General features: G+C 39.7%; 1 protein-coding gene across 1 annotated transcript in view; it reads right to left on the reverse strand.

Annotated features, from left to right (window-relative positions):
* Positions 1-209: 209 nt before the first annotated feature.
* Positions 210-15,644, reverse strand: part of LOC113146152 (cadherin-4-like) — a 214,607-nt gene continuing 199,172 nt past the window's right edge. The window contains exons 12-17 of the mRNA XM_026333461.1: positions 11,973-12,115; positions 6,852-7,091; positions 6,416-6,652; positions 5,850-5,989; positions 5,593-5,757; positions 210-4,483 (exon numbers count right to left, since the gene is read on the reverse strand). Of these exons, the coding sequence (XP_026189246.1) occupies positions 4,277-4,483; positions 5,593-5,757; positions 5,850-5,989; positions 6,416-6,652; positions 6,852-7,091; positions 11,973-12,115 (1,132 nt within the window). The 3' untranslated portion in view covers positions 210-4,276. The remainder of the gene's footprint in view (positions 4,484-5,592; positions 5,758-5,849; positions 5,990-6,415; positions 6,653-6,851; positions 7,092-11,972; positions 12,116-15,644) is intronic.

The raw sequence follows: 15,644 nt of genomic DNA on the forward strand, positions 1-15,644 counted from the left end.
TTTTGTTCTTACTACAGTGCATCAGAGCTCACTAATGAACCACAGTGTGTTTGTATCAATGTACAAATGAAGTACTAATTAGTGACAGAGACACTTTTTTAGTTAAGGTTACAATTTCTTGTCAAAATAACTACAGTAGCTGTTTAAAAATAACATGGGTGTGAGGAAGTGCATCGCTTGCAGAAATCAAAAGAAGAGACAGGATGCAGTGTTCTTATAAGGAGAGGGACTTTTATTTATAACACATGGTGCTGACAGGGAGTCTCCAGCTCTGCATCTATTTTACAAGGTTGATCTGCAAGGTTGCGCATGTACTGTACGGTATTTGGAAACCAAGATTGCAGTGGCACTATAAACACACGCTTGAAACAACAGAGTCTTTCCTTTTTTTTGTTTTTCTTCATTTTTTTTACAAAATGGTACAAACAACAATACAAAATATTTGTGCTGTTGACATTTTACAAAAAGTCTTTTGACTCGATAACTGTGCAATTATTTTTTCTGCTTTTTTCTCCTCCATTTGAAACTATGTGAGCATGGTACACCAGAATCCCTTCTGGACAGCAACCTCGGACATGCGGGCTGCGACACATTTTAAAATGTTGTATGATTACTGTAGTAGAACTCATCTGTCCATTATAAAAAGACACATGCAAAAAGCTCCAATTTTACAATTACGGTTTGCTTAACTTGGTCTGTTTAGCTTCAAGCAAATACTACATTATGTACACTTGGACTTGGAGGAGTATTGGGAGAACTCGCATAAAACACTGCTGCCTGTCTGTGATTCTGGCCAAAGCAGGACAAAAATTTGGCTTCTGCTGGAGCCTCCCGTCATATATGTGTCCATTATCTGGCAGTGTCCTTAGTGAGACTAAACGTCCTTAATCTAACACCAGGCAGAGAGGCAGAGGAGCCATTGTTGACAGCCAAAAGGTAAAGCACTACAGCAGTGCAATAGTTCTTTCTCCATTCTCATTTGATATTTTTCCCCTCACTTTAGGGTGGACCAAGTATGTAACAAGTAATGATCAGTCTCCATTCATTTAAATGGCATATATAAATGCAATAAACTGCATTTAAATTGGTTTGATCAACTCCACTGATGATTTGCTGTCAGGTGTCATTGTGGGTCATTGTTAACATTCAGCATCATAATGGCACTGTGTCCTGTATGTAAATATGACACAGTCATAAAGGTCAGATACCTTGTGTGGAGTATGTGTAAAGTGTCTGTGTGTGTGTGTGTATGTGTGTGCAGGGGGCCTCCCACTATGTTTGGCCCTGAATATGTTCTGTCTGTTAAGAGAGCATCAGCATTTCATGAAGCATGTCTTTATTCTGTCAATGCCAGATAGCCTTCAGTAATGTGGGTAAAGTTATTACAATGCTGAAAGGGCTCATATAATATAGAACACTCACATATATACAGTAAGGCCTAGAGGAGTGAGTGTGTGCTAGTATAGACTGTACATGTTGGTCTGAACTGGAACCATATCTCCACATTGAAGCATAACTTGAACAGTGACAGAAGTATGGCTGTAAGCTCATATAGAATCACACAGATTCTCTTACTGTAAATGCACATGGCTTTTTTGTAATGATATATACTGTACCAAGTTTTCATTTGAAACAAAACTGGAATAAAAGAAAACACCACACAGAAAGAGATAAATCATGTCACCAAATGTGTAAAAATGTCTTGTATACACAACATTTATATGTCAGAAATAATCACAAAAAGCAGAAAGTAACAGCTGTGTTTATTTTGTGAAGATATTTTGTAGACTGAGGAGCAATTTGATAGATCAGAGGTTAACCTGCAGCAAGGTTTGAAAACCACTCCATGTCCACCTGGTTTCTGCTTGGAGCTGAAGGCTATCCTGAAAATCGCCACTGTCGGTTTCTGTGCTACAAACTGTTGTTTACACCCATTTATCTATAAATCTAAATTAAGAGATTCCTCCCCTATTAACCTTTTTAATAATGATTTTATATCCCTTCATGTGTTTATAGTCAAATAACACTCAGACCTATTTCTACTAATGGCATGATGAAGATTTGCATCAAGTAATATTTTCCATATATCTCCTGTAACAGGTCCATTTCTTTCCATTCAAGTATAGTTTCTTCTCACAATGGGCTCATATTACCATTTTTATGGCTTTTTGAGAAAACTGAAGACTGTTAAAAATCAACCATTTTTAGGTGAAAAGCAGCATTATAGAAATGAATAAAAGCGGTGAATCCTTCTCATTGAATCATCTAAAAACACTGTCATCAGAAAGATTTCCTCTAAACATTCATCATATTTGTAATTATTAGTTGATCTGGCCAGCCCACATCAAGCTACTACAGGATACCACCAAGGACAATTTCAATGGGCACTCAGAAGATAAGGAACGATTAAACCTTTCTATCATTAACCAGCATCTCCCTGTTCTTTCTGTGTAATGTTTAACGTATTTAAATAGTTACAAAGACTAAAACCCTTTTTCCCACTTCTCTGTATGCAGTCCTGGGAGCCTGAAATATGATTACAAAAGCCCATGGGTAGTACTGCTTTTTCATTTAATAACAGCACAACTGTCTCTCAAAATGTCTCTCTCTTAAAGCACCATTACTCAAGCTTTAGTTTTGCAAGTCTGCTTTGATAAAGTGTAGAACCTCATAACAGTCTTTCCATACCTCTGACGTCTTTTCAAAACCTATTGAACTCGCAGCCAAAAAATTCAGGAGAAAATTGCAGATGAATGAAATGCTGCCTGAAGAGACACAGATTGTGAAGGCGCTAAATCCCTGGCTGAGACTCAGTTCCCCCAGTTTCTGTGACAGGGACCAGCACCAAAGTTTGTATATTAAAAGTTTGTCAAGAAACAACAGTGGGAAAAGAATAAAAAGAGGGGAAGAGACTCAAAATGTGGCACAACTCTCTGTGAAACACTATCAGAGCTATTTGAAGTCATCGAGTATCGTCTTTTCCCTTATGTTTGTACAGTTTATGCAGTTTTTTTTGACACATTGATCACACAATAATCGGTGCCATGTTATTTACCTTTGGGTGTAGTGATACAGTGTAAACATGCACACCTTAAATGATCTTAACAGCAGTCTCTTCAAAAAAATCTCATATATGTACTTCACATACAGCAAAACACTTGTCATATATCTTGACTTATCGATCTTCAAACTTTAGTAGCAAACCATATTTTGTTTTAGGTGCAAATACTGAGAATTTCAAAACAAACACAGCTGCTATTGAAGCCACGATAAACAAAGACACGCAATGCATTTCTTCTCTAAGACGGTCCCATATTCTATATTTGTGAATTCAGTCATCACATTCAAGTTGGCTGGGGCACAGATATGCCTGACATGAAAAGTTAATGATTTGTCCATAACTTACAGACACACTGTAGGGCTCTGTACAGTATGTCCACATAAAGCGCCCTCATAAGCCAGTCAATGCTCCTCTGAAACCAGCACTGACATCTCCCGCAGCTACCACAGCCCTGCCAGACGACAGAAATGACAAGGGAAGGTTTGAGTTAAAGGGTCAGGGGTCATATGGGGGCATGTAAGCCCAGAAAATGGCAACCAATCCTGAGTTAGCGGGAGTCTGGTAAAATATGCACCACTGAAGGCACTTTTTAAACAACAGTGCTTCTGTTCTAAGTAATTCAAGTTCAAGAAAGAATAAACCATGGCCCTCTGTGCAGGAAGGACTTTCATATCTGTGTTCTTGTTCTTTTTTCCTTTTGTTCGCCTCAGACAAAGCAAGCAGCTCAACCTAAAGCTTCTGCAGTGAGGCAGGCGGGGGCTGATAGCGAGGGAAAAGTGAAAACCCTCAAGAATAGGGAACAGCTCAAATCGAAGGGGAGGGGGGGGGCAAAAAAAGTGCACAAACTAAAAAAAGACAAAATCAGACAACAGTAAACCTACATCTAAAACCTAAAATGAAACAAAAGAGACAGGAGATTGAAGGTACAAACTATGTAAAGCCTGCAGTTCAGAGCTTCAGTCCCAGTCTTAGACAGGCTTTGAGCAGGAGGCGGCACCCAAAACTGACTCATGGCAATGGTCCTCTGTGGTGGGTAATTTGATTGGTTGGTTGGTCAGTCAGTTGGTCATTTTGAGCATGTCAGTGCTAACGTGTGTTCAATAAGGGTGTAACAGGCCCATGCGTTAGAGGGACTGAGCATGGCAGGCCAGCTGACGGGACGAGGGTGTGTGTGTGTGCGTGTGTGTATATGTGTGCATGTGTCACTGGGCAAATTTAATCATCATCCCCTCCTCCGTACATGTCGGCCAGCTTCTTGAAGCGGGGGCCCCAGTCGTTGAGGTAGTCATAGTCCTGGTCCCCTGTGCTGGACGAGTTAAGCGAGCTGACAGAGCCAGCGGTGGAACCGCTGCCCTCATAATCAAACACCAGCAGGGAGTCATAAGGAGGAGCAGTGGGGTCATTATCTGCTGCTCGCAGACCCTAAACAGGATGAAGTGGAGGAAAGGCAGTGGTCAGTGCACACATTCTCATAATGCAAAAAGAAATCTGAAAAAAAAAAAAAAAAAAGCTCCAGTGGTTTAGTATTGCACTTACAAGGGACAGTTTTAAAAAATGAAGGTCAAATTTAAAGGAGCAGAAGCCAAGATATATTGACATAAATTACCAGTAAAGGTCAAGTTCTTAAAGTGGTGGATCCTACATTTCCTACAATGCATCTAAAGAAATATCCTCCTCCTTCCTAATAAATGCTTTCGTCTTTCTAAATGAATTTACTGAAATACTGTGACGACATCGCTATGACATCATCAGGGTTATTTTCTCTGAGTCACAAGATATTTTACATGAATAAAAAGGTCATTGTAGTTGTATAAATTTATACACAGTTGCTTTGGCCAGTTGTTTCATTTATCGATTTATTTCTTGTCGTTTCAAAAATCAAATGTTAACAGGTCCGAATGCTTTCTGCTGATGTTTAAATGTTTCTTAGAATGACAACTTCACATTAGATGATAAGGATTTACTTCATCCTCTTCAGCTGAATAAAGAGCGATGGAATGGCTAGAAACCTAAAACGCTTCAAGCCCTAGGGGTACAGTGCATGGCAGGAACATCATGTGTTTCTGTTTTACCAGAGTGCTGGAGCAAGATCAGGTGAGTACATGTGTGAGTGAGGTGGAGAGAGTGAGAGTGAGAGAGAGAGAGAGAGAGAGTGAGAGAGAGTCAAGGCTGGGTGGATCAAAGCTGAACAGCTGCCAACACCTCTCGAGTGTGAACGTGTTGTCATGTCTGTCAATCAGCATTTTCTCGCATCAGTGTGCCAACTCTGGAGTTGTGTGTGTGTAAATAAACCTGGCACAGTGAGAGCAGCTGAAAAGTAAAACAAAACTCTACGCTCTTTCTGTCATCATCCGGGTGTTTTTGTATTGAACTGCATCCAGAAATGAGTAATCACATTAAATGTCAAACCGAAAGAAAGTGAAAGTGAGAGGCCAACTCACTGTGGGAGAATCAATCTAATAACTGCTGAGATTTTGTGAATATGAAATATAACGTGTTCCCACCAGGGTGTGTGTGGCCTGTAAATTCACCTCGTGGATAAAGTCCCCAATGTCTCCAGGGTGGGGTACAACAGGTCTGATTGGGTACTGGGACTCAGGGATGATGGGACGTTCATCCACCCTGCGGACACCAGGGGGCTTGCTGATGATGTGTTCCAAGGAGTCAGGCTGCTGCAGCTGGCTCAGGTCATAGTCCTACCACAGCAACACATGCATACAGATTGAAGAAGGCACGGGAGGTCAATAAACAAGGCATGGATGTATATGTGTGTCTCCAAGCGTCTCACCTGGTCCTCTTCTCCTCCTCCCTCTTCGTCATATTTGAGGATGTTGTCTCTGACATCATCTTCAGGGTCAATTAGCAGCTGCTTTGTCTGCCTTTCCTTCTCTCTGCGCTTGATCCACACCACAAACAACAGCACCATGCCTGCAATGATACACGCAGGAACATGAGCTTTAACCTGCTTAAAAACACTCAGAAAATACTGCCCATTTATTATTAATAGGACTAAAAGGCAACATGCATCTTGCTGTGCATGCCCATCAACCTCTGTGCGGGTCTACTGAGTATGCCTGTCCATCATGAGATAACCAAGGTATTTTTAAAGACATTAAAGCACTACTACTAACGGCTACTGCATTTAGCATCTTGGAGAACAAACAATCTACAGGCATACTAATGCTGTGAGACTCTACTAAAAGTTAGCATGCTAACATGCTTACAATGACAATGTAACATGTTAAGCAGATATAATTAGCTATTGTCCATATTGTTGTATTACAGTCTAATAGTCTAATCAGTTTAATGACTGAGAGCAGGGAAGTGTCAGTGGATGAATGGACTCATACTCACTGAGCAGTATGATGATGCAGATGAGGATGGAAATGATGGCTCCAGTTCCCAGGCCAGCAGCTGCCACAGCCCCTAGAGTGGTGCAGTCTCCATTTTCATCACAGGGACATACCTTCACTTTGATGAGCGACCTATTAGACAATGGAGGGTTCCCAGAGTCCGACACAATTACAGGAACCTCATACATCCCTGGTTCTAAGTATATCTGGTACCGAAGACCCAGACGGGCATAGTCACCTGTGTAGAGTGAAGAGGATAGAAAAAAGAAAACAGAATGTCATGAGATTTTATTATTAATCCCATGCAGCCTTATTGACCATATATTTCATATTTCATTGTGTATATAAAATGCTGACAATCAGAACTAACTCCTAAGTTACTGTACTGCCATCTTTTTTATTTTACTGCACTGTAGTGTATGCTGACAGCTCCTCACCATTGATCCGAGAAATTGTCCAGTTGCGTCGAATGCTGGTGGGGAAATTTGGCAACTCAAATACAAAGGGTCCAGCATTGGGGTCCGTGTCAGCATCAGCAGCAGTGATGTTGACACTGTTGACGTTCCTGTTCATCCTCTCACAAATCTGAGACTCCTTGGGTATGAGCGCTGGGGGGTTGTCATTAATATCTATCAGATAGATCTGCAGTGTGCCTGTGCCACTGGCTGCGGGAAAGCCTGAAAGCAAGGAGACATGAGAGAAAATAATATCATGATGAGAGGAAAAGATGACAGGATAAGATGTGTGCAGTGAAAGGGACAATTGAGAGGGAAGAGGGACAGGAGTGGAAGGCCAGAGGGATGGCAAATAATGACAGAGGATAAAACGAGAGATAAAAAAGAAAGATTAGAGGTGAAAGGATCACTGTTTATTCACAATGGTGATGTTAGGTTTAAGGTTGTTGTAGAGTTGGAGAAGAATTTCTGCCCTTGACAGAAATACTTCTGACAGTTTAGCCTCACAGCCAAATCAAACCAATAACAGTCGATCCAGATGCAGCATAGCACATCCAATTGCCCAGGGAGGGCTTAGGTACAATAATGATGACTGTAACAAAATCAAACAAGGCCTAGACCAATACTATGAGAGCAGGCTATGATTGTACAGATAAAGGCACTTCTGCCTGCAGTTTTAACAATGCATTTCTGAATCATGAACTTGGAACTTTCATTGTGGTGCACAGAGTCCTCCACTCTCTCTTTCTCTCTCTCTCACACACACACACACAAATTCACATAATTGTGCACTGATGGCATATCTACACTGCATATTTCCATACATACAGACAAATTTAGTTCTTGCTCATATATAACTTTCCATTACCCTCAGGAATATCACTAGTACAGTTAGCTGAGCAAGTAAAGCAATATAAAAATGCTGTGGATTTCCCACAGTCACAACGCAAAGTACATCATATCCTTCTGTGTATGGGGGCTGCTTAGGCTCAGACATGTCAGAGTGACCCTGCCAGTCCTAATGCTTTGGCTCATCAGTGTACATTAGTTATCACCATTATTCTGTAATGGAAAGGTATCAGCCAAATAGACACATTTTGTTTGCTCTCTTCTGGGTGAGTTAAAGATAGCAGCTTCACTGCATTAAGCTTGAAATAATTTATATAATAGTTTCAATATTAGCTAATAAATGCTAGGTGTAACTGTCTTGAATACATGATGTCTATAGCATTTGATTGACTCACTGTATGTGCATACAATTTTAACAACAATCTTATTATAGATACAGATGTTCAAATGTTGCTTAAGAGGGGAGTTGTTGACATTATAGTGACACTGCATTACATTAACTCCTATAGACTTTACATTATTGTTGCACTTCAGCCCATGCTGTAAGTCTGGAAATTGTTAGAGCAATTTTAAAAAAAGAAATGTGGACAGATTCAACTGCAGGCAGCCATTGCAGGTACTGGTTCACTATAATAGTGTCAGTGTTGGACTATAATAACATGCACTGGTGCACACAGACATACATGCACATGCCCCTCATCTGCAGACATAATCCTGAAGCCATTTACACTGATTGAACAGAGTAACAGACCATCAGCAACACTATTTATAGAGAACTGGGGGTAAAGAATAGACACTTTAAACAATCAGAGACAAGATAGCAGAGCCGGGAAGAGAATGCATGAATGTGTATGTGTTGTTGAAAATGTGGCACAGAGAAATCTGAAAAAAAAAAAAAAGAGTGCTTAGCAGTACAAAGCTCAGAGCTGTTTATTGAGTGTGTGTCATGGGGTGACGACCCTTAGCTGCCTCCAATTACGAGTCATTTCCCTGCCATGCCCCAGTGGCTGAACCACTGAATGGAATCAAGCGACCCAAGGGCCCATCTCTGGGATGAGATAAGGGCAATGTAATTTACAAAGATTATGCAAAGCTGACAGATCTGCCAATTAAACATGGCAACAGAGCACGACATTTGCCACAAGAAGAGTGAGACGCAGCTGAAGATGGGGGAATGGGATGGGGTGGGATGCACGGGAAATGACTAGTGTTGTACTGTAGATCACCAAGTAAACCCCATTCACATAGAAACTGAGAAAGTTTTAGTGTTTACTAATAACTGTGGCACAAGCAGAGTTTCAGAAATAGTCAGAAATGAAAAACAATTGAGCTATGAAAGCATAAGAGATGTAAAAAATTTTTTTGACTGGTTATGAAAAAATATAACACTACATTACAAAATTTCACTAAAATCATACCTCATTATTATACCAGAAGAGCTATAAAACTTGCATAATAATAGTAATAAAATCACAACTCAAATACAGTAATGAATTTGTTATAAATGACTTCATAGTTGCATTATGATTACATCATAGTCCATGTTACACCAGGAATAAAAAAACATAATATTCTACAGGTTATATAAAAATTATCCAAGAGCTTAAAACTACTGTTTAGAGAAGTATTCTATTTGATTGTCACTGATTTTTTTTATCACTGGTGGCTACTTGCATGCATTATTATTTTCATACATGCTTAATGTACAGTCTAATGAAAATTTAATGTATCTAATGACAGGACCATAAACACATATGGTTCAAACACAGGTTCAAACACACACACGCACACACACCCTCACACACACACACACACACACACACACACACACACACACGCTGACATGCATATACGCACACAAACAGACATGGATTCTGCTGATTTGTTAATCCCAGCCATGTATGGGGGACATGTGGAAGCAGCTTGCCACAGCTGATATGAGAATTATGTGGGTTTTAACGAGCTAAATAAATAATTATGTTTGTGTAAATTCCTCAAAAGGATTTGTATTAACTCCTTTTTTTGATGGTGGCTCAGAGTGTGGCATGGAGAATAGAATGGTAGCAAGCCCACCATATATTCTTTCAAGAGCACATATAACACATCATATATGTGTGAAAAGGAAAGCTCTGCAACAGAAAGGTCTAAGGCACTCAGACTGTGTTGGGGCGTAGGGGTGTATGCGTGTGTGTGTGTAGGGGAGGTGGACATAAAAGATGGTGGCAATAATGTGTACTTCTCACCATGCTGTCATCTCCATGTCATGTCCTACTATCCTTACTTCTTAACATAATCCCTCTCCTGTTATGACGGCTGGCACTCCAGCAACACCCACATAGTCAGATTGATGTGCACACACAAACACACATGCTGGTTTCTCAACTTTCCGAGTTACCCTGATTCTAGTATCAGCCAAACCTATGTAAACTGACTATATAAACTGTGTACTTCACAGACACCAGGTAAAAAAAAGGGCATACAGGTTCTTCAGGGAAAGGGGTAATGTTTTAAAATGATGGACAGGGAAGAAAAACAAAGAACAGGGAGTAAATGAGATGTTTGTTATGTCTAAACAAAAAGAGTGTACAACCTCTAATGCTTTTGAATCTTACTTCCATCAGTACAGAAAATTACATAGTGTCTTACATTGTCAGTCATAGCAAGTAAATGTGCAGACCCCCACACACACAGGCTCACACAAATGTGTTCCAAATGAGTGTATTCACACATGCTCACACCTATAAATACACCAGTGTTTCAAAGCCAGCTCATCTTAAGGTAAACACACCAGTGCACTGCACGTCACTGATAAGGCAGCTTGGGAGGGAAAAGCCTTCCCTTTTTACCTGAGAAAAAGCACTTACTTCCACTTGAGGAAAAATTGACTTATTTGTTTGCTATGATTGAGTTTGTGCTCAGTTAAGCTTGAGTTTTCAACTTTAGGCAGAACAAATAATATATGCCACACAAACTGTGAGAAAGAGAAGGCAAAGATAAGGAAGGAAGAGAGGAGAGAGGAGAGGATCAACTGTATGACCTCTTGTGTGAATCCAGAAATTTCTTTAACTCTATCCCAGCTGCACTGCAATTGAATGCTGCTTCCACATCCTTATATCATTTACAGTAAATCCATGTAAATGTCCTCATTTTTATTAAGAAGTCCACTTTCAGAAATGGACACAGAATATGCTAGTCGCCTCCAGAAAAAAGTCAGCTGCAATGCTGGACATCCCACCCACCCAGGTTGCAGACTGTTTACTCCTTTGCTCTCAGGATGAAGATACAGGGCAATAAGAACTTGCACTAGTGAACTGAGGAACAGTTCCTTTCCTACAGCTGTGATCTCCATCACCTTCACTGTGCACACGCAACCCAGCTTTACACATTTGCACTTTTGCAGTGTATCTCACTGTTGCACAGTTTGTTGCCGGTACTGAATGAATGAATGTTCTTATTGCATGTTTTATGTCTGCTTTTTGTATCTGGTTTAATATCTGTTTGTTAGCTGAGTAGTACCGAAGTAGTAACAGAATTTTGATGTACAACATGTAATGTCAATGTAGTGTCCTCTATCTTAATTTGTTATATATCTATTCAGATACCTTCCCTTACAAACTGTTTTAAAATTCAGGCGCAAAGTCTAGCTGACAAACAGTTAGCAACATTTTTGACATTCTTCACACAAACCTATATTTATCTACACTCCGGCACCTTTCCGACAGTAATTCACATTCACTCCAGTGGAATCAACAGTGAATGCCTTGCTCAAGGATGCATTCACTAATTGTTATGTAAGTGGTTGCAGGAACTCAGTGTTTTCCCTGCCCACACGTCTGCTGCTGTTATTGTGATTTTAACAGGTCACCCTCCAGATACATGCATAATGTATACAATGTAAAACTGCTTTAAAATTAATCAGAGCAAGTTTCAAAGTTATGCTTTGTTCTTTTTATATAATACTGCAGCACCAGATAATGGCATTTTTAGACTTCTTGTACATCTTCTAGTGATGATCTGTGATCATGTGCCATAATTACTAGAAGTAAAAAAAACAAAAAAACAATTGTTTAATACATAGAAATATGCTGAGGCAGCATCTTTTGCTCAGAATTGCATTTACCCTCTCACTGGTCAAAAACAGCCATATTCTGGCATAAAGCATGATGAAGAATGTGAAAATGATAAGTGGTACATCAAACAGTATACAAAAAAAAAAAATAATAATGGAACATGTACATTAAAAGATGCTCTTACCATTGTCTGTTGCCAGGAATGTGGCCTCATATATGTTGTTTTTGACATAGATGGATTCTCGGTCAAGCATTGCTGTGGTCACTATCTGACCATTAGTTCTGTTGATGGACAACCAGTCTGCGGGGTCGTTCAGCTTTGAATACCTGAACACACACAAGGACAGATCGATGGAGAAGTTAACACCAGTTTTTTCGCCTTTACATATAATTATACATTTTCTGTGTCTGCGCATACATAGATTGACTGCACATACACACACTTGCAAAAATCACAACTGCCTGACCTTCACACGCTTTAATTCTTCATTGACTTCTTCTCCAGAGCCTGCAGCCTACAGTCAATTTCACCTCATTTTTCACCCCTGTGTACCAGCCAATGAAGTCAATTACCTCTCTAGTTAAGCACTGCTGCAACTGCCTGTGTATTGCATGCACATATTCTAGGAAATGTTTGCTTATGCAGGAGAAGGCTCAACTGCCTGACAATGTTGTATATGTGTATGTTTAAGTGCATGTATGTTTGTGTATAGGCAAGTTGTATATAGGGTGAAGACCAGATGATAGGATCTCGGTACTGATAGTCAAACAGGAAAGCGGATATGGTAGCAGGTGGCAGCAATCCCCTGGGATGAGGGCAGGGAGGGAACAGGGGATCATCTCCAGAATTGAATGCCAATCTCACTGTGATCTAACTGTTCTTGTTTCTCGGGCTTTTGTTGCTTTCGCTTCGTTCCACACTTTCAGTTCTATCTTATCGCTCTCAACCTTACCAACTCACCTCATCTGGCTGTGCTATTGTATTCATACATTTTCTTATCCCTGTCTGTATCTTCTCATCCTCTTCTCATTCCCTCTGTGATATAGAGTTCATCAACAACCACCTCGCTTGGCTGCAATCTCCCTTTCATAGGCGAAACATCATCTGTGGACATGAGACACCTTTGCCTTACACTTTAAGGTTTCTACATCAATCCCATTTCATTTACTGAATGTCAGTTTGGGCAATAGGGCCATGTTGTTATGTGACATACACTTCCACTTTTAAATCCATCTCCATTGAAATGGACTTGATCTTAACCTTGCTTTAGGATTTATTGAATTGTACTGCACTTACTGTCAGTATGCAACCTCCTTGTTTGTGCTTGATTAAATACCACATGTAGATTTCTATTTACATAAAGAATGAAAGCTTGGAGAGGTGGGTGGCGGTAAAGAGGGGGTGGGCAGAGAGTACATTTTCTCTCCTGCAGTGAGGAAGGTGGGATTTTCCCAGCAGGGAGTGGGCATGATCCCAGTGTGGGAAAGGGAATCAGAGAGATGACATTCCCACACTGATGGTTTCACACAAGCGAGCCAAGCCCACAGCCACTCTCTGGTGTACTGAAATCACCACCAGCACTACAGTGAGCCCAACGCAGCAGGAGTGTGGGATAACAGGGAGGGGGAAATTAACAGGAAGGGATGACAGGGAGACGTGACATTCGGAGGTAGCAGCATGATTTGTATGATCTGGTTTTAATATCCTCATTAAGACTGACTTGATACCTACGGCCATTTTGTGTCCAACTGCATATATTGTCTTTGCCATGCCAAATTGACTCTCACGGTGGATCGCAGTTAAACTGGTGCACTTTATACTGAGCAGAGGGACAATTAAAGGGCCAGTTCACTCAAATAGTAAGAAAACTACTTTTGTAAAAACATGCTGTTATTAGAAGAATATTGCAACATTTTGGGAAATTTGTTTGTACTCCAATACTTACACTAGATTATCAATACAACTCTCATTTCTGAAACTAGATGCAGCAGACAATTAGCTTAGCTGGGGGAAGCAATGAGCCTGGTTCTTTCCACAGGCTAAAAAAATCTACCCACAATGACCTTTAACATAACAAGCATTTTGCTTAATCTGTACAAAAATGGAGTTTCTGCAAATTGTCTGGCAGCCTCACAATGATCGTAAGACTTCAGAAAGTCATTTACCTTGCTGTTTTTAGACTTAAGTTTCTGGAAATATTAACATGAAATTACTTTTAGCTTGTAAATTAGAGTTAGCAATGCAGGTGCTGCAGGTGGACAGAGGCAGGGTAGTTATTTCTTTAGCACAAGGCTTCCAGATGTTTTGCTAACATGCTCTTCTGACTACAGGGTACATACTTAGCATACATGACATGACAATATCAATATACTCATCTAATTTTCAAGTAGTCAATGAAATTCCCCAAATTATTACAGGCAAATTCTATCAACCTACAGAAAGCAGTGGTGGAAGAAATACTGAAATCCTGGAACTAAGAGTAGAAATATCAAAGTGTAAAGATAATAGTAATATGTGTCGGAATCAAAATATATTTGAAGTAGCCAAAGTAAAAATTAGTCATTCTGCAGAAGGGCACATTTCACCTCAATGTGTATTATATTATTTGATTGTAATTAATTAAAGCATTATTTTATAATTTTAGCTAATGTGAACTGAAATATATACGTACATACTGATGGGTAATTTGTGAATTTCCTATTGAAAATTAATAGCATTTTATGATTCTACTGTATTTTGTATTATATACCTAATTCCAAAAAGTTACTACTAACTAAAGTTGTAAAATAAATGTAGTGGAGTAAAAGTCTAATATTTTCAGCTGAAATATAATGAAGTCAAAGAATGAAGTAGGCAAAAATGGAAATGCTCAAGTAAAAAGTACATGTAAAGTGATAGTTTATTTATTTAGTTATTTTCCATCACTGAAAAAAGGCAGGGGAGAATATGTGTGTCAGATTATTAGTTATTAGTTATAATATACCACTGGAACCTATTATTTTTTGAGCATATTACAGAATAACACAAGTAAATGTGTGCCCTGTGATGATAAAAGCCATAACGCAAAGCACAGTGCTCTGTTCACCACTACCCTTTAATTAATTCCCCTAAACAGCCCTTGATGCAGATATAATAAACCTTATATAATGTAAAAGAAGTCTTAAATGAACAGGCTTAGCAGCTGAGCTGATTTCCAACACAATGAACACAAACCACTGAATTATCATTTCCATTTTTGAGGAAAATTTGTGGTTGGATTCATACATCCATTTCAACTTTTGTATTCACACTGGCTAAATGATAGGACTTCTGTGGCCATTAGAATGATGACTGTGAAAGCACCCATGGTGTTTTTGTTTACAGGTCCCCACTGTCAGCAACATTACAGTAGGCAATTGGCAGCCCCATATTGCAAACTTTTTAATGGAGTGCTGTGCCAGATTTTTTGTCCTCCTGGAAAAGTAAACAGCTCTTGTTTACTGTAGTGCTATTTTGAAATAAAATTTGGTATAAATGCGATATTATGTGAAAGTTTTAGTATCCTTTCTTTGTCTCATTTCCAGTATTTTTCAGTGCTCTCCTCTACGTGAAGCTTTCTCTCATTTGGGAGATAGTCGCTGTCTGAATATAGGTAGATGCATGATTAGTCTTGGCAGGTTAGTGATCTTAGCAAACAGCAGGGAGAGGTATGACATTTATTTTTCAAACCCCAACCCTGAGGATGAAAAATGAATGCCGCAAGCTTAGCCAAGGCAGTTTGGGTAATCATTTATGCCAGCGTTTCCAGTCCCTGGTCTTGACCTTACTGGTCGCGTATCTGGCAGGTGATGCATGATGCCTCACTCTCCCTCTCTC

Source organism: Mastacembelus armatus, chromosome 7 (genome assembly GCF_900324485.2).
Source record: "Mastacembelus armatus chromosome 7, fMasArm1.2, whole genome shotgun sequence".
NCBI classification, from domain to species: domain Eukaryota; kingdom Metazoa; phylum Chordata; class Actinopteri; order Synbranchiformes; family Mastacembelidae; genus Mastacembelus; species Mastacembelus armatus.